This window comes from Chelonia mydas, chromosome 2 (genome assembly GCF_015237465.2).
Source record: "Chelonia mydas isolate rCheMyd1 chromosome 2, rCheMyd1.pri.v2, whole genome shotgun sequence".
NCBI lineage: Eukaryota > Metazoa > Chordata > Testudines > Cheloniidae > Chelonia > Chelonia mydas.
The window spans coordinates 161,320,267-161,339,344 of NC_057850.1; the positions used below are offsets into that span (position 1 = coordinate 161,320,267).

The 19,078-nt window shown below is 41.4% G+C and overlaps 1 protein-coding gene across 17 annotated transcripts in view; it reads right to left on the reverse strand.

The window, feature by feature from the left end:
- Positions 1–19,078, reverse strand: part of IKZF1 (IKAROS family zinc finger 1) — a 115,329-nt gene that overhangs the window by 21,067 nt on the left and 75,184 nt on the right. For 6 of the 17 annotated variants that reach the window (XM_043540458.1, XM_037889952.2, XM_037889950.2 and 3 more), the window contains 2 exons: positions 8,932–8,991; positions 6,327–6,587 (listed from right to left, as the gene is read on the reverse strand). The exons of 6 other annotated variants lie outside the window; for them this stretch is intronic. In XM_043540458.1, coding sequence (XP_043396393.1) covers positions 6,327–6,587; positions 8,932–8,991 — 321 coding nt within the window. The remainder of the gene's footprint in view (positions 1–6,326; positions 6,588–8,931; positions 8,992–19,078) is intronic. 5 more of the 17 variants (XM_043540460.1, XM_037889951.2, XM_043540459.1 and 2 more) reach the window with 1 other exon arrangement.

Here is a 19,078-nt window from a genome sequence, read left to right on the forward strand (position 1 = left end):
TTTTTATAATCTCTGGTAAATGTGATGTGTGTTTCGAGTTGCACCAAATGGTTGGATTAGATGGGACAATTTACATAAGAAAGAAATCCTGTGTATCATTCCCCCAATTCCTTCCGTCATTCCCTTTTGCTGTAAGAAATAGTCCCTGAGTCTGATGTCAAACCAGCCTTTGAAACTAATTTTCTGACATCTGTTTGTCCTAAGCGAAAACTAAAATAATGATAAGTCAGCTAATGTTTAAGGGATAAATCAGAATTGATCTTCTTTTTGAATGACCATTTTGTCCAATACAAAAGAACAACACATGATTAAAAAAAGTTAAACCAGTAAATGCTTCCTTTCCCCCCAACCCATATGAACATCTCTTGTTATCTTGCACATTTGGAAACAACTAGCTTGCGTGTGTGAGCATACAAAAACAAGCTATAACCATTCTCGTTATTGAGTAATATGGTTAGAAAGCTCAGAAACAAACAGATAAAAGGGAAGCATAATCTGACCTATGGAGAAGCCTTTGCTCGGCTGATCTCTATAATCAGGATCACGTCCTTTAACATTCAAATATGGGCTAATGGGAGGCTATTTTGTGAACAGGAGTGTTTGACCAAGTGTCCTCTGGTATGTCTAAATCTCCCAGTTTAGGAAATGAGTCCCTGTCTTCATCATGACCCAGATCTTTAACAGTATTTAGGCATCTAAACTCCCGTTGATTTCAATGAGATGCCTAACTACCACTGAGGATCTGGGCCCAGGAAACTTTAAGGGCCAGATTCTCAGCTGGTGTAAAATGGTGCAGCTCCACTGAAGTCTGAGGAGCTATTCCTCCAGGGTTGTACCATATGATCACTTCAGAAGAAGCTGTTTACACTAGGTGTTGCAAAGAACTGAGCAGTTATTGGCGTCTGCCTCTGGTTTGTGTTCTCTACATCTTTGTAGCAGTTAATAGGTAAGATATTTTTTAGGGTGGAATGAAACAGTGACTGAGAAGCCAGTTCTCACTGACAGTCACAAATAGAGAGGAAACAGTTAATTCTTACTAAGCAGCTTTTCTATCATTCATTTCCATTAGTTTTACTCAGAGAAGCAAAAGAGGAGAAAATAAGGACAATAAAAGCATGCAGGGAGAGGCATGTAGAGTAAGAATGAAAAGTGTCTCCAACCTACAGCTCTCATAATGACAGGGTGAAACCTTGCATTGGGCAGGAAAGGCAGACAGCTGGAGAATTTGAACTGAAAATGCTGTGTACTCTATAATACTACAGAACTCAAAATGGGAGCATATATTAGGAAATCAATACTCAAGTCACCGTATTACAACAACTGAAAATACATCTGCACTAAAAGACAGCTAATTCATGTATATTTTCTCCCAATACCCACGTTGCCCACTCTACAGCTATGGGATGGCAAAAGCATGTACTCAATATGGGACCTAAACAGACCAAACAACCTTCAACAAGAATGGCAAACCAGCCTAGGATATATCTGGGGCTATCACTGGCTATGAGCATCTCCCACAGAATGAGAGAGAGACACCAGATCTCGGAAAGTAAAATTTGTCTTTTTACTTGAGTAATCTGGTTTAACTGTTCTCTGATTTCCTGCTCTGCACAGCACTATTCTTCCTGGGTAAAATTCAGCTCATGTGGAGGGCCAACAAGGCCTAGATGCCATTTAAGTCCCACTTAAGTGTTAGTGGCCCAAGCTAGCTCTCAATGTAGAGGTGAATTTCATTCCCCCTTGAGAAAAGTTTATCATCTCCTCCTTACTTGCAATTGTTTCATCCCTAATAAAAAGTTTCTTATTGCAGGTGCACCCACATACACACTCTCAGTGCTATCCTCTATCCCAGTGGTTTTCAATCTTTTTTCATTTGCGGACCTCTAAAAATTTTCAAATGGAGGTGCAGACGCCTTTGGAAATCTTAGACATAGTCATGGACATGAACCCCAGGTTGAAAACCACTGTTGTATGGTAACAACCACCTTTTGCGGACCCCTTAGACATAATCTACGGACCCTCTGGGACTGTGGACCACAGGTTGAAAACCACTGCTCTAACCTCTGGCACAAACCAGCTACTGTGTAGATAGATGCCGGGCCTTCTTCCTTACACAGGTCCTTCAAGGCATTTCAATCCTGACCTGCAACAATCCTCGCCAGGACATTTTGCCAATCACACGCTATTATGGGGAGGATCCTGAGAGGTGTGAAACACCTGCAGTTCCTTTTGGCTTCAATGAGAGTTGCAGATGCTCAAGCAAGTTTCAAGATCAGGCCGTATATGTTGTTTTAATGAGCTAGAAAAATGAGGACTCTGGTGAGATGGCCACAGCCCTCCCCATTTGTGACTTTAGCTAAGATTTTAGACTCAGGTCTTGACAGGTGAAAGTCTAGTGCCCTAATGCACCATGCCACCCTACCTTCTTACTGGATAATGTGTATGAACCCTTTAAATGACCAATAGCAGGGGGTATCAGATATGGTGATGGCTGTGTGCTTCTGACACCTAGCTAGGGAGACAGTGATCAAATACAGGACTACCAGTGACTTTGGCTAAGGAATTCCAAAATAGCACAGACCGGTATGGCAAGGTAAGCATGAGCCCATGCTCAGGGGTCTCAAAATCAGCAAACATGAGTTTTTCATTTTAAAAGTGCTTTCCTAAAAATTTAACATGAAAGGAACAATAGGCTGAATATCATCAACCACCTAACAGATGGGGGGGGTCAGATAGTCATGAGTGGAATCCTTTTCTACAATAAGGAGAAGCTGGTAACAATATAGGTGAGTAGTTGGGGTTTTACAGCTACTTGCATACAGGAGTGGGCAGAAAATATCAGGTGCTACTCTGCATATCTACACTTGGCAGGTGTTTTCATTAGAAGTAATTATGTCTTATCAGGCCAGGCAGTCATTATATTTTGGCGTTTTAGTGTGCCGGGTTTTATTCATTTATCAAATATTTATTTAAGAGCACTTCACTGGATATGCAGGTTTTACATGAATTAACAGCAAAGTAATTCATTTGCAAGGCTTATTCCCTCATCAGGCACATATTGAAATGGGCTTCAGCATAGTGAGTTAAATGTCTTTAATAGTGTATCCCATTTCCACTTTAATTTTCACAGCAGACCTGAAAGGGAAGATGGTTACTACTATTTCCCTATGACATCCCTTTAATTTAGAATGGCCCAGCCTGATCCTGAACACCTTCTCCAATCCCTGCACAAGGTGAGCACCAATGGACTTCAGCAGATTTACTTGCAAAAGGAGTTCAGCATCAGACCCTGTTCAAAGCAATGACTTTATCTGACAAGCTGGCAAGACAATTAAGGAACCTAACTTTAGAACTTTTAGTTTTATTAAAAATCAAAAAAGATGCAGGTAGTACTGAGTGCATTAAAGCATGCATGGCATTTTCCACACCAGTCTACATGTTGTATACTTTACTTGCATACCGGGGGTCAAATTAAGAATCCTACAGGTGGTGGTGTGCTGTGCAGAGGAGCAACACTCCATTGGGAGTTCTTGGAGGTCTTGGGCGTAATGCTGCCTTGCCTTGCATATTGTGTATCCATTTACACCTGTGCAAAAGTGAGTGCAAATTTGCCAGTCTAGTTTAGTAACATTTTACACTCACTCTGCATAGATGTAAATGACTCCACCAGCTGCAAGGCAGAGGAGACTTGGGCTCACTATGTACGTGCTAGGCAAAAGCAGATATGCTTCCAGGAGGGTTGAGAGTGAGGCGTGCTCAGAGGCAGTCCTTGCTAGGCCATTTTGAAAGGTATGGCATACAGTCCACCCAGCACTGCTTGCTGGACACTGTCTGGTATATGGGGATAGGCAAAGCTGTGTCCACAACTTCACCTTGGCCAGACATGCCCCCATGTGGCTTATTTACCACTGTCATCAGTATCACCTCCATTAACACCCCTGCTCTTCAGAAACTTCAGTGAATATCTCCCCTGCCTCACCACCTACCCGTTGCATCATACTTTTAGCAAATGATGAATTAGCTTCATAATGCAAGTAGCTTTATACTACAGTCAGAAGCCTTGGGCTGACCAAAAAACAGAGCTACTTGCATATTACATGTTCATAAAAATAGCTATCCGGCAAAACAATAGAATGTTCTTCTGTCTTCTAATTCCATAGTAAGTCACAACATTCTGTTTCAATTCATGCAACACTACCTTCTTTATACCATTATATGTATAAACCAAATGGGTCTGTCAAAAGAACTCTTGTGGACATTTTATCAATTTTTAAAGAACTACACTTTAACATTCAATAAAAGAAAAAGCCGCCAAACCTTTACTACCGCTATGAAGTACATTGCAGTATCACACTTTCAATAATTTTTCATTGCTTTTCCAATAAAGATACAAAACATCTGCTTTTCCCTTAGAGAAGGCTATATTGTATCTAATTTAATCACACAGTGTTTTGAAATAGGTAAGTGTTACCACTTTCTAAACATCACCATGACCATTTCTTATCATCTCTACTCAGTATTATGCTAGAGTACAGTTCACGACTGTAGCTTGGACAGTTGCATTTAAAATGATAAACACTAGAGTTGGAAAGGTTGTTCTGGGTCATTTTATGCATGCTCCCCAGTTAGTGCATTATTGTTCTCTACTTTAAACCCACAAGCATTTTATTTAACCTCCTCCTGAATAACTCTAGGGAAGTTGTTTCCACAATTTTCTTGGTAAACAATTCTATTGGCTACTTTGTTTCACTAGTACACAGGCTAGTACTGCTGGTTACATCATTCTTAATAACTGCTTCCCCTCTTCAAGTATTTGTGCAAAATTGTCACATCCCTTCTTTTAAGCAGCATAATTTATCAAGGTAACAACAATTGGAAACTCCAAGGCTGAATTCGTCCCTTTGATACCCAAGAAACTGGGCTACAATTTTAGGCTCTGATCCTGAAACTGACTACATACAGCTCATCCCCATGCCTGTGCAGAGCCGCACTGAGTTCAAGGTGACCTGTCCCCAGGCATAGTCAGTGGCAGGATCGTGCCCTTAGACTTTACTGTGTGGCGTTATGATCATTAGTTCTTACACTCTTTGAGGCTCTTTAGAACAAGAGAACCCAGGCAGAAGATCTACAGCATCGTGATAATGAAAAGCTACCATTTATGAAAAAACAACTTCATTCCATGTCTCTCTGAAGTCCTAGTGGAACTCCTTCAGAGTCAATTCTCGCTGATGATCATTATAATAAGCTTTTATTTTGTAAAGCGTCTGCAGTGAAATCAATTCTGGTTGCTTTCAGACCTTATTAGAAATTATGAAAAAAGATTCTTAGACTTGTAATTTACTTAATTTGTGGCACTGATCATTTTAATAGCATGATCTTCTTGCAGTGTTGGAAATAGAAGAACAGTGTTCACTTAACAGTGCAAAACCATTCAGAAAATGTTCTTGTAATTTTGCCTACATTTTAAAAAAAAAAATGAACCACGTCAAGTTAGTTTAGGGATGCCTTTGGAACTGATGTTTGTAAGTAGGATAATTTACCATTGTTGATGGTGTAATAGAATCAGTGAAACTGTTATGTAAGTCTCATGTCAGTTATACCCGGGGTTCTCAACCTTTTTCTTTCTGAGACCCCTCCCCCCAACATGTTATAAAAACTCCACGGCCCATCTGTGCCACAGCAACTGGTTTTCTGCATACAAAAGCAAGGGCGCAGCAAGCAGGGCAACTGCCTGAGGGCCTACACCATAGCAAAGCTAAGTTGCTCAGGCTCCGGCTTCAGCCCCATGCGGTGGGGTTTTGGGTTTCTGCCCTGGGGCCCCAGCAAGTCTAATGCTGGCCCTGCTTGGCAGACCCCCTGAAACCTGCTCGCGGCCTCCCTGCAGGCCCCGGACCCATCGTTGAGAACCACTGAGTTATATGATAGCATATCAGAGGGGTAGCCGTGTTAGTCTGGATCCGTAAAAGCGGCAAAGAGTCCTGTGGCACCTAATAGACTAACAGACGCATGCTCCAATACGTCTGTTAGTCTATAAGGTGCCACAGGACTCTTTGCCGCTTTTATGATAGCATATGTTAGTGCTGAACCCTTAAACCATGGGTTCCTTTTCAATTTCAGACTTTCTGGGATGGAATCAATTGACTTTAGGGGGAATCTTGCTTCATTTCAAAGTCAGAATGGAATGGCTCAGTAACACAGTTTCAAATGCTTAAGGAAGCTGCATTGACATACAAAAGGGAACATGCTCCCAACACTCATAAAATAAGTCTTTTCCTATTTATGTGGCCATTTCTTGGCCCTAAAGGAAAAACTATGCCAGGCCTTACCAGTGTGGCTTCTTTTGTGAACCATGAGCACATTGGGACCGATGCAAATTATCCCACAGATATCACATTTTAGCTTTCCGTTAGGAAGTCGAATGCCTCCAACTCCTGACATAGCTTTGCTGCCTGGGCCATTGTGTGAGCCATTCATTTTCTCTCCAGAGGCATCAAGCATTCGTAAATCCTCCGCACATTCTTCCCCATTCATTTCACAGGCACGCCCATTCTCTTCATCACTCTGAGTCTCTATTTTAATATTACTGGCTGAAAAAAACAATACAGGATGCCACTCAGTTTTGTTACAAAAGAAACATAGTGGCAAAGAAACAATCAAATCAAAGAAGAAAACTTCTAAACAGAATGTACAATATACCTAGGCACAGAAACCAGTGATATGGAGACATTTTTATGAGCAACGTGGTGAGTTCTGTGACATATGGAATAATGTGCAATGGATACCAGTAACCAAACACAAGATGATTAAGGCTTTCAGATTTCTGCAGCTGTAATATCTGCATCGTCAATCCAAATGAAATGGAAGGAAAGTAATTATGAATCCATATTGTTTGGACACCAAATAGTGAAAATGAGTACCCATCAAAGATAATGGATGCCATTAAAAAATACATTTGCCACTCTCTATCCTCGATAGCTTTACCAAGACACCTCTTCTTCTGTGAATAGGAAGAGATTGAGGGTTGTACCAATCTTGAATCTACATACTGATTGATTATTTGTCACTATGGAAGGAGACAGCATGGCAGTGGGAAAGAAGAAGACTCAGGCACAGATGAAGAAACCAAAGAGTGAGAGGGAAGAGGCTGAGGCCTCTGGAACTGGGACTGTGGTTGAAGTAAAAGGAGTAGGACTCGTGCACTTGGGACAGCATGACTGAATGCTACTGGGTGACAGGAGAAGGTCTCTAGAACTAAGGACAAGTGGTGAGAAGGGGGCCAAGTCAGCAGGAGAAAATAGGAGAATGGTTTAGACCAGATACACGAACTGGTGGCTGAATGGAGCGGTCCCATACTTAAAACATAGTCACTGTATTCCCCATGCAGGCTGAGTGGATGAGAGAATGGGTTGGCATTATAAACCTTTAAAAGAATTGCATCAGAAAATCTGCTTCTTCCTGTTTATCTTAAGTCCCTTTTTAATGCATGTGAAACTGTGTAATTATTCAGGTAATAAGGGTAAAAAAGGTACTACTGTTTGAATTACATAAATTAATTTTTCTTTTGCTAATATGAATAAACTACAGGTAAAATGTTTGTGTATGATAACTGCCTTTGGCAGCTGCTGCAAAGGTGACTGTTATCTTATGTGTACACAGCAAAGACCTGAACCTCTGAGAATTAACCAACTATGGGAGAGGCCTGTAGTCAATTATGATAACTCCATTATTCACTCTTTACCTCTGCACAGGGGTTGTATTATGTTGAATGTGGAGTAATAACCTTTTCATCTTTTTCCTCAATACCACAGCTGGTCAAAATTTTTCTAATTAATTTTATTTGTTGTTGAAAATGAGTCTTTTCTTAAATTGAAAATGATTGTTACAATTGAGGGGTTTTTTTCCAAAAACTTTTATTTTCATCAGCAAAATAAAAGCAATGAAAAAATGTAAATGATTGGCTGAGCACATACCTATTTTCACCCAATCCAGAGCCAGGATTTTCTTCCATTGTAATAACAATGATTTCATATCGACAAGAGATGTAAAAGATGATGCAACAATGACATATATTAAGCCAAGGTCAATAAGGGACAATAGACCTTGATGTTCTTCTAAATATGAAACCAGTTCACCAAACTCTGATCTCTGTTACACCCAACAATTGCACTGAAATAAAATGATTCCAGTGGGATTGAACAGATGTAATTGATGGTAGAATTTGGCCCAATATATGTATTGCTACAGGATAGAAGTTGAAGACAAAGGAGTTTAGTTTTGGCCCTGGTGGGCTGTGCATCTTTTATAGGTCTATAGGGTCATTCTAGATATTTTTAATGTGTTTTTAAGATAAAGCATTTCTATTACATATGCAACCTAAGCCTGGGACTAGTGCACACGTTTCCTCTCCAGCTTTCTTCCTAATGAGGAGAATAATTCAGAAGTCCAGAAAAAAATACCACTCACCTCTTAGCAATTTGAAAAACACAACATATTTATACACTACATGACTGGTAATCAGAAGTGATCAGTAGTTTTCTCTAAACTCAGTGGCAGTCGGGAAGCACTCATTTGCAAATGTGACCCCAAAAATGTACTGTCTTGTCACTTGACTGTTTTCAGCCAATCTTGCATCCGCCTTTTTCTCTTGCTTGTAGAAATAAATTATTGAACAAAGTTAGCCTTATTTTTCAAAAATTACAAATTTTTCTGTATTAGCAGACCCAGCCAAATGTGACTTTTAAAACATTTGTTATCTACTAAGAGAAAAACTTAATGTGGGGATACAAAAGGGACTAGACCGTTTAAGTCCTTCAACAGTATATGTAATTAAATGCAGACAAATGTAAATTAGTGAGCACTGAAGTGACGGAAAAAATAAAAGTGCTAGATGGACATGCCCGTCAGTGAATTGAGAGCACACTGTATACTTACAGGAAAAAGATTTGGGAATTATTGCGTGAAAATCTCTAAAGCCTTCAGCCCCATAGGTAGCTGCAACAAAGAAGGCAAACAGAATGCTGGGTTGTGGTACTGCTAGCAGTAAAAGTCGAAGGAGATGATATTATTGCTACAAAAGACGTTGCTTACCTAAAAGAGAGGCAGAACTATCACCACAGACATAGCACAGAAAAAACACAATATAAAGGAAGGACAGCAGAATGATCGCTAGAAGGAGAATCCTCATGTACATGCGCAGTCATTTCCCTTTGAAAAATGCTGTTTTTCCACAGAGTTCCACAAGTTCTTGCAGATCATCAACATGATTTTTTTTTTTTATTGAGGCCTTGTCTACACGGGTTTTTCACCACCAGTGTAGCTAAACAGCGTAGTGTAGCTGCACTGATGCATGAACCTAGTGCAGACATATTGTACTGACTTGCGGCAACCTGAGGTGAGCTGCACCATGGCAAATAGTATAAACCAAGGCAATGCTTCTACTATGGCTTTTGCAGTGGTGCACCTGCTTTGGTTTAGCTACACTGGTGGCTAAAAAATCCAGCAAAAGACAAGGCCTAATTCCAATCAACTGCACCTATGCAGCCCCATTTATTATAATAGAGTTGCACAGGTATTCCTGGTTTCAGAGTAGCAGCCGTGTTAGTCTGTATTTGCAAAAAGAAAAGGAGTACTTGTGGCACCTTAGAGACGAACAAATTGCAGAACTTTTATTACTGGGGAAGATGTGAGGGAAGGAAAGAGCCAAGCTTGTCTCTGAGGGAATTTACAGGTCTGGCTGTTAGGAAAATAGATCTCTGCACGAGTAAATGGAGCACATTTTTACAGAGTAACTTTTCAGAGTACTTTAATTACTGAAAATAGCCATGGAGGTATAGCGTATCAATGTACTCAACAGGAGCCTGGATGTGTTAGAGCAGGAATGGGGAAGAAAACGAGTGGACATGGGAAAGTGTTTAACATGAGGGGATGCGGAAAGGAAATTAGTTTAAATGTATTAAAGCAGATTTTTTTAATTGTGATCAATGGCATGGTGTCAGTTTTAAAGTTTTGTCTGAAGCTTTATACTTGGATTGGATTAAATATCAACATTTTCTGTTTCAGTTGGAAGATGAGCCTTGTATGGTCTCCTTCCCTTCTATAGAGGTATTTCTAGTGTCACATCATCTTGTGATGTCACATCATCTGAGCAGGGAGCAGGATTTGTATTTCAGATTTATTGATGCAAAAATAAATATTTGATACTTTGTGTTTTCCAGACAACAAAATATGAATTTCCCAGTATTGTACAGATAACCTAACCCAGGCACACTATATGATATATTGTTATTATGAAAACCTAGCCCTTCTAACCCAGTCAAACCATTATTCTTTTAATTAATATGCTTAAATTTGGCTAGAGATGACCTTTTAAGCTCCTGTACAGGTTGGGCCTGACTCAACACAGTGATACTTCATTTTTACTCTAATGTAATGCCACTGAATTACACCAGCAAAACTCTGGACTAATGTGGTGGTGAATTAGGCTCCAGATACATAAGAGGTTAAATCCTTCATCTTCCTACCCCCAACTATTTCCACAATACTGGTAGGTAATATCAACCTGCAGCACGTTGGAAACTGCAGATATAAGGACAGACAGCAAATTGAGTTTAATATCAAAGGATATGAGGCAGGGCTAATGTAATTGATTATTCTATTTACTTTTCACATGTGTTTCAACAAGACCTCAATTTTTAAACTGAAATGATGCTGCTGCAAGATTTCCAGTCTGCTGCACAAGAGTGCTGCAGAAATCTAAGAAGCTAGTGGCAGAAGTTACAGGCCCAGCTTTCTGCACAGTGCACAGGGGACTTGGTACGAGCAAAATGTAACTACAGCATAGCAAGTATTAAGGGAAGACAGCGGGATTTTCAGATGATAGAGGTCAGATTGTGTTTCTCTGTGTGTGTGTGTGTGTGTACAGAATGCTGTTCAGGATTCTTGTTGGTTTGGAGGAGGAAATCAGGGCTTTTGCTACACATAGACTGTTTCATATTTTTATGGTGAAGGGGTGGCTGGTGGAGAAGTTGGGTTATTTTTGGCCCTTTGAGAAAAGGATTTGGGCCCTGATCCTCAAAGGTATTTAGGTGCCCCATGATCCCCTGGGAGGAGCTGGACAACATGGAGTAAGAAATGAGGGGTTTTGTCATGAATGAAGATTTGACATCTGGGAAGAAGGGGGGAGAGAGACCACAATGGGTTGCTTGGGAAACAGGAGGCTCTTAATAGCTGATAGAGGATTTGGCAGTTGAGTCGGGTGTTCGGGACTTTGTCACAGGAAGGGAAAGGAAACACCCACACTCTCCTCTTTTGTTTTCTTCTCTCCTCCTTTTCCCCCTCTCAAGCCACAAGCCATGAAGCTGCAGAATCCGAGCAGACACAGTGCCTCACTTTGAAGCATCCTTACTGTGCAAGCTGCTTGTTGTAAGGAATCGACTCAGAAATCTTGACTCACTATTCATGGGATGCAGTATAATTTAATAGGTGGAAATCTGAGGCAAAAAGAGTTCTCACTGAGCAATGAAAAGCCTTTGCTGAAATATAGTCAGGCAAGATCAACAGGCCATTTGTCAGAGAACTTAACTAACTTCTCGTGAAACAGTAAATCCTGCTGTTTACATACTATGACTGTCTCGATCCAGTAAATGTCTGTTTTACATGCTGGATTATAGTTTCTAGTCCAGCTCTGAAGTCCCTTTATGCAACCCACATATAAAGAAAGCTAAATTTTTTTGCTGGGAGAAGGAACTGCCTTTTTATATGCTATCCTCTCCCTGGGTGTCTGTGCATCAGTTCTTAGAAAGGCTTGACTCTAGCCTAAAGACACAAGGCAAAATTTTCAAGAGCCCCTATGTGACTTAGGGGTCTAGGAGCCTAAGACTCATTGAAAGTCAAAGGGTCTTATGGGCCATTTTTTCAAAACTATGCATCCGATGAAGTGAGCTGTAGCTCACGAAAGCTCATGCTCAAATAAACTGGTTAGTCTCTAAGGTGCCACAAGTACTCCTTTTCTTTTTACGAATACAGACTAACACGGCTGTTACTCTGAAATTTTTCAAAACTATTTAGGAGAGTAAGGTGGGAATTATTCAATGGGAATTAGGCACCTATCTGCATCTTTAAGTGCCTAAATAGATTTGAAAATCTGGCCCTAAGTATTTGTCACCTTTGAAAATGGGACTAAGAGTATGTCTACACTATGAAATTAGGTCAAATTTATAGAAGTCGTTTTTTTAGAAATCGGTTTTATATATTCGAGTGTGTGTGTCCCCACAGAAAATGCTCTAAGTGCATTAAGTGCATTAACTCGGCAGAGTGCTTCCACAGTACCGAGGCTAGCATTGACTTCCGGAGTGTTGCACTATGGGTAGCTATCCCACAGTTCCCGCAGTCTCCGCTGCCCATTGGAATTCTGGGTTGAGATCCCAATGCCTGATGGGGCTAAAACATTGTCGCGGGTGGTTCTGGGTACATATCGTCAGGCCCCCCTTCCCTCCCTCCCTCTGTGAAAAGCAAGGGCAGACAATCGTTTCGCGCCTTTTTTCCTAAGTTACCTGTGCAGGACGCCATACCCTGGCAAGCATGGAGCCCGCTCAGCTCACTGTCACCGTATGTCTCCTGGGTGCTGGCAGACGTGGTACTGCATTGCTACACAACAGCAGCAACCCATTGCCTTGTGGCAGCAGACGGTGCAATAGGACTGGTAGCCATCATCATCATGTCCGAGGTGCTCCTGGCCGCGTCGGCCGGGAGCGCCTGGGCAGACATGGGCGCAGGGACTAAATTTGGAGTGACTTGATCAGGTCATTCTCTTTAGTCCTGCAGTCAGTCCTATTGAACCATCTTATGGTGAGCAGGCAGGTGATACGGATTGCTAGCAGTCCTATTGCATCATCTTCTGCCGGGCAGGCAAGAGATGAGGATGGCTAGCAGTCCTATTGTACCATCTTCTGCCGAGCAGCCATGAGATGTGGATGGCTTGCAGTCCTTCTGCACCATCTGCTGCCAGCCAAAGATGTAAAAGATAAATGGAGTGTATCAAAACAAGAAATAGACCAGATTTGTTCTGTACTCATTTGCAAACCCCCCCCCCCCCCGCCCAGGGGACTCATTCCTCTAGGTCACACTGCAGACACTCACAGAGAAGGTGCAGCGAGGTAAATCTAGCCATATATCAATCAGAGGCCAGACTAACCTCCTTGTTCCAATAAGAACAATAACTTAGGTGCACCATTTCTTATTGGAACCCTCCGTGAAGTCCTGCCTGAAATACTCCTTGATGTAAAGCCACCCCCTTTGTTGATTTTAACTCCCTATTAAGCCAACCTGTAAGCTGTGTCATCAGTCGCCGCTCCCTGCGTCAGAGCAACGGCAAACAATTGTGCATCTGAGTTGAGAGTGCTGTCCAGAGCAGTCACAATGGAGCACTCTGGGATGGCTCCCGGAGGCCAATACCGTCGAATTGTGTCCACAGTACCCCAAATTCGACCCGGCAAGGCCGATTTAAGCGCTAATCCACTTGTCAGGGATGGAGTAAGGAAATCGATTTTAAGAGCCCTTTAAGTCGAAATAAAGGGCTTCATCGTGTGGGACGGGTGGCAGGTTTACATCGATTTAAACGCATGCTAAATTCGACCTAAAGTCCTAGTGTAGACCAGGGCTAAACCTCCTAAATCACTTAAGTGCTTTTGAAAATGTTACCCTTATTCTCTTCAACTGGGATTTTCCAAGGAGTTTATGACTGCAGGGCTAGATTTTGCAATGGTATTTAAGTGCCTAAAGATGCAAAGAGATGCCTAGTGAGATACTCAAAAGCACCTAAGCAAATTAGGTGCCCAAGTCACACTGATTTCAATAGGACTTAAGGGTTTACCTTGCTTAGGCACTTTTGAAAATCCCACTAGGGAATCTTCATTTTGTGATACTTAAGGGTATTTGTACACTGCAATTAAAACCACGCAGCTGGCCTGTGCCAGCTTGACCTCAAGCTCGCGGAGCTCAGGATCAGACATTGTTTAACTGCGGTGCAGATGTTTGGGCTCAGGCTGCAGCCCAGATTCTGGAGACCCTCCCACCTCGCAGGGTCCTAGAAGTCAATAGCAAAGGGAAAGGTCCTTTGAGTGTTTGGGTTATTTTTTGTGTGTGCAAATTTTGTTTTAATTTGATATTTTAAGGGAAGTTGGAAGTATTCTGCTGCTATCTATTGACGTTTTAATGATAGATTTAAAGTACAGCAAGATTTTTGCATGAAGGATACTGTAACTGTGCAAGCAGAAGATGGATAAAGCTGCAACAAGAGCAAATTGATTTGAATACTGGATTTAAAATGTTGTGCTGAAGAGAATAAAATCTTTAATACCATCCTTGCTAGCAAATTACAGACAATACTGCTGAAGAAGACAGGAACAGATTATTATTTATTATTTAAAAAATAAACAAGAAAATCAATCCAAGCTTTGAGACAACACATGGAGCGAGACTTTGCTCTCATTTACCCTGGTAAAAGTCTGCCTAAATATAATAGTTTCAGTAATTCACATTATTTTATTTTAAAAAGATTTTCAAATAAAATCAGATGTGGTGGGGTTTTTGTTTTGTTTTTTAAAGTGGGGAGGGGTTTTGACTCAGATTGTGATGCTAATTACCCAGCTGAAGTCACAGTCACTTAATTTGTGACATCACAACGAGTTGCTGTGGAAACAATTTTGCTGTCACAAAGAGGAGTAGTGCTACAGGTGGGGAAGAAGCAGCTGGGTTTATGAATGCCTCAGAAATATCCTTAGTATAAAAGACCAAAGGGAGGAAACAATTCACAGAAATACAAGACATACAGGCGAGGCGTTTATCCACAGACTGATTTTCAAAGATACAAAATTCATGGGCTGGCTTGTAAAATAATGAATTAAGTTTATTCTCTAGTTTGACTTTTTTATTAATAACTCTTTCCCAACCCATCCCCCCATGCTTTTTTAAAGCTTTCTCCATGGAGCTGTGAAATGTCTTTTAAAAGGTCTGGGCAGAAGTTAATAATGATAATAATGAGGTTAATAACAATAAGTAATAATAGCTTCAGTCATTCACTTCAAGGAGAAAGTAAAGAAATGTGTGAGTTTCCTTATCTGGATCATTTTTTTTATGGGGTTGGTCCAGGTTACCAGTTCAAGGGACACAATATGGCCTTGCTAGACTTATCCCAAACTGACTGATTTTTGAACTCCAGAAAAAAGGAGATGAGGCCAACTTGTTTTAAAAGTGGCCTGTAATTTTGCACGTGCAGTTATTGCACTTGCATGTACAAGTACCAACTGGCACATGCATATGTGATACTTACATGTGTGAAGTGCTTAATTTTTAATGAACAAGGTGCCAGGGCTCAAGCAATTTTTTTACTTTCATAACTGATGCAGCAAGCCCAGAGGTGCCAGGGCTATGAACTGCCAGGCCTAGAGGTGCCGGGGCTCAGCCTTGGCAAGTTCTGGCACAAATTAAGCACTGCATGTGTGAAATAATAAAAAAACAAACTAGATGCCATTTAAGGTTGGCTAAAAATTTGGACCTTGAAATACACTATTCACATGGATAAAAGAACTATTTTTTAAAAAACTTCCCAACCCCCTAAAAGCAACAACAACCACCTGCCTACAAACCAACCTGAACAAATTCCAGTACAGCACTTTCATCAGAAAAGGATTCAACCTGTTAAAAGAATTCAGTGTGCCAAGGAACAGCAGAACCAGTAAGACAAATATAAGCTAACTCCTGAAACAGATGAGTAAACCTAGTGACAGAATAGGCCGACTTCCCTTCACAACCACTTGTTTGTGAGTCATTTACTGTAACACAAATTCCAAAATGGCAAAGAAGAGACTGTGGATGAAACTGCAGGTACTTCATAATAATTGGGCAGCTGCTCAGAATCATCCACTTCTCAGATGGATTTTAAAAAGGAAAAAAAGAACAAAGGTTAGCACTAAGATCCACCAATGCCTTGAGGCCCCCTGCAACTGCAGCAAACTGGGCATGTGGGATAAGGAGGATTCCTGATGCATCCTTCTGAAGTAAACTCAACCACTCCCTCTACTCAAGGTTCCTAGACAATCAGCCTTTGGAATCAACTTGTTCCCTACCCCAATTTTGGCTTTTACTCAAATATACATGATTCCAGACACACAGGCTCCTTCAGATAAGCTATCTCCCACAGGACAACCACTCTGGTGAGCTCCACCCATCTGGTGATCTGAGGCTGCCATTTCCTTCCACTGCAAATGCAAAACCTGAGCTAGAGTTCACAGAAGAAGCACATCAGTATGACAGTTGATGAGCAAAATACCCCTGCTTCCACATTCTCTTAATGAAGGAATAAAGTTGCCCTTCACTTATTGCGTCATGCAAACAGATTGGCATTTTCTTGTGGAACTGTAAGTACAACACGCAAGTCAGTGCATAGTGAATGTAAGTGAGCCACTCCTTTCTGTATGTCCACAAAAGGGGTTTCTATTTCTCCAGGCCTGTGGGGATTTATGCACAGCCTCCTATTAACATCCGATTATCCAAGAAATCCCCACCACACCAAGAAGAGAAAGCACCAAAGAATTCTGTTGCAGCAATGCAGGTGATCTGGTAAAGTCCAACAAAAGCAGATGGGGGCTAGGGAGTGGGAAACTATTTTGCACGTAGAACAATGATCAGACCTAAGGTCCCAATTCAAAAAGGTACTTAGGCATGTGAGTATTCCTATTTAAATCTATTAAACATGCATCCAGCTTTCAGCATGTGAAGCACCTTGCCGAAGCAGGGCCTAACTAATTAGGTTCTAGAGGGCTTTATAATCAGTTCAATGGGTCTGATCTAAACTAGAAGGGTGTTTGAATCCAAGCAGTTTATCTGACCCATCTCTGTTAACTAGCTGCCTGTTTGGTGTTCACCTGAAGTATCAATAAAATTATGCATTGTGGAAGGAAGAAAAGTTTTATCAGACAGAGACATTGATCAAGTGCCACTTATAGGTGCTAACAACCTGAGATTTATAAGAGACAAGGTGGGTGATATATCATCCTTATTGGACCAACTTCTGTTGGTGAGACAGACAAGCTTTCGAGCTTACACAGAGCTCTTCTTCAAGTCTGGGAAAGGTACTCAGAGTGTCACAGCTAAACACAAGATTGAACAGATGGTTTAGCATAAGTAGTTAGCACACATTCTAAGAGACCATTTAAGGTGAGCTTTCTAAGGCTTGGTCTACACCGGTGGCTCTCAACCTTTCTAAACTACAGTACCCTTTTCAGGAGTCTGATTTGTCTTGCGTACTCCCAACTTTCACCTCACTTAAATATTACTTGCTTACATAATCAGACATCAAAATACAAAAGGGTCACAAGACACTACTACTGAAAAATTGCTTACTTTCTCATTCTTGGCATATAATTATAAAATAACTCAATTGGAATATAAATATTGTACTTACATTTCAGTGTACAGTATATGCAGCAGTATAAGCAGTCATTGTCTGTATGAAGTTTTAGTTTGTACTGACTTTACTAATGCTTTTTATGTAGGCTTTTGTAAAACTAGGCAAGTATCTAGAGGAGTTGATGGATGCCCTGGTGTCCCCAACACATACCCGTGGTTGAGAACCACTGGTCTACACTACAGAGGTAGGCTGATGGTAGGCAGCTTACATCGACCTAATTGTGTCAGTGTCTGTGCTAGAATGCTGCTTCTGCATTCAAGTAAGTGGTCCGCTACGCCGACACAATACCTCCACACAAGGCACAGCACTAGTGTCAGTGTAGTTAGAACGTGCAGTAGACACCGTGTAACTTTAGATCAGCATGTTGGCTGTCAGCCCCAGATGACAGGCTCAAAACTGCCCTCCCCCGCCCCGGTGCTGACAATTGGGGTGGGGCAGCTGTGAACCCCACACATACAGCCCCATACATACAGCAGTCAGGCTCAGGGCAGCGGCTGGGCTCCAGTTAATAGTGGCTCACAATGCCCCACTTCAGTGGATGGAAGTGCTCCAGGTGAGGATGTGCACTGCTGACAGAAGGAGCATAGTGTGGGCATGAACCACCGCTTTAATTACTGTGGTGGCTATGTGTCAACTTAACTTCAATCAACTTAATTTTGTACTATAGACATGCCCTAAGACTGGTAGCAAAGGCTCATGCTTTTAGTACAGGAACTCCAGGTTTGATTCTCCCTAACAGTGACCCACCCAGGGGCACAGTGTTGCATAAATGCAGTGCCTTGCCTCCTCTGTTTCTGTCTGAATTTATTTTGCAGGCACATTAAAGAATAAGAAAACAACACCAGGGCATTTGGGGGGAATTTTTAAATAATGCAAGTCACAATATATAATAAAGGTTATATGAAATCTTTGTCAGATATGAAAATATTCACAGCGGACATAGGCGCATCTGCGTGTATGCATACGGTGAAGGGGGTGTGCTGATGTGAAGCTGCTTTCGGCAAAGAATTTATAGATACCGAACTTCCTGGCTTTTGTTGTACCAACAGTTTTCCAAAAGAAGCAGAACTTGATACATATCATAATTTAAGAGCTTGTCTAAACTTGAAATGCTACCGCAACACAGCAGCTGCAGCACTTCAGTGTACACACTAGCGATGCTGAAAGGAGGGGTTCTCCTGGGAGTGTACGTAATCCACCTGCCTGACAGGTGATAGCTAGGTTGACAGAAGAACTCGTCTGTTGACCTAGCACTGTCTACACCAGGGGTTAGGTCGAATTAACTCCATTGCTCAAGGGGTTGGATTGAGCAACATAGTGGGTCGACCTAACTTTTTGCTGCAGACCACACCTAACGCCAATAATGACCTCTCCTGACAGGAGAGACATCCACTATCTCTCAAATCCTTCCTCCAAGGACACTTCAGGGAAACTTATCAGTGTTGATCTGCACTCTAGGATGTGCTGTTTTTAAACACAAACAACAACAACAACAACAACAACAAAATCTACTGCCTTGCTGTGTGTGGATTCCACTTTCTGATTTGGAGTGTGGCAACACCAGCGAATTTTAAGATGAGAGTTTTGCAATCACAAAGAGAGCACTTAGTA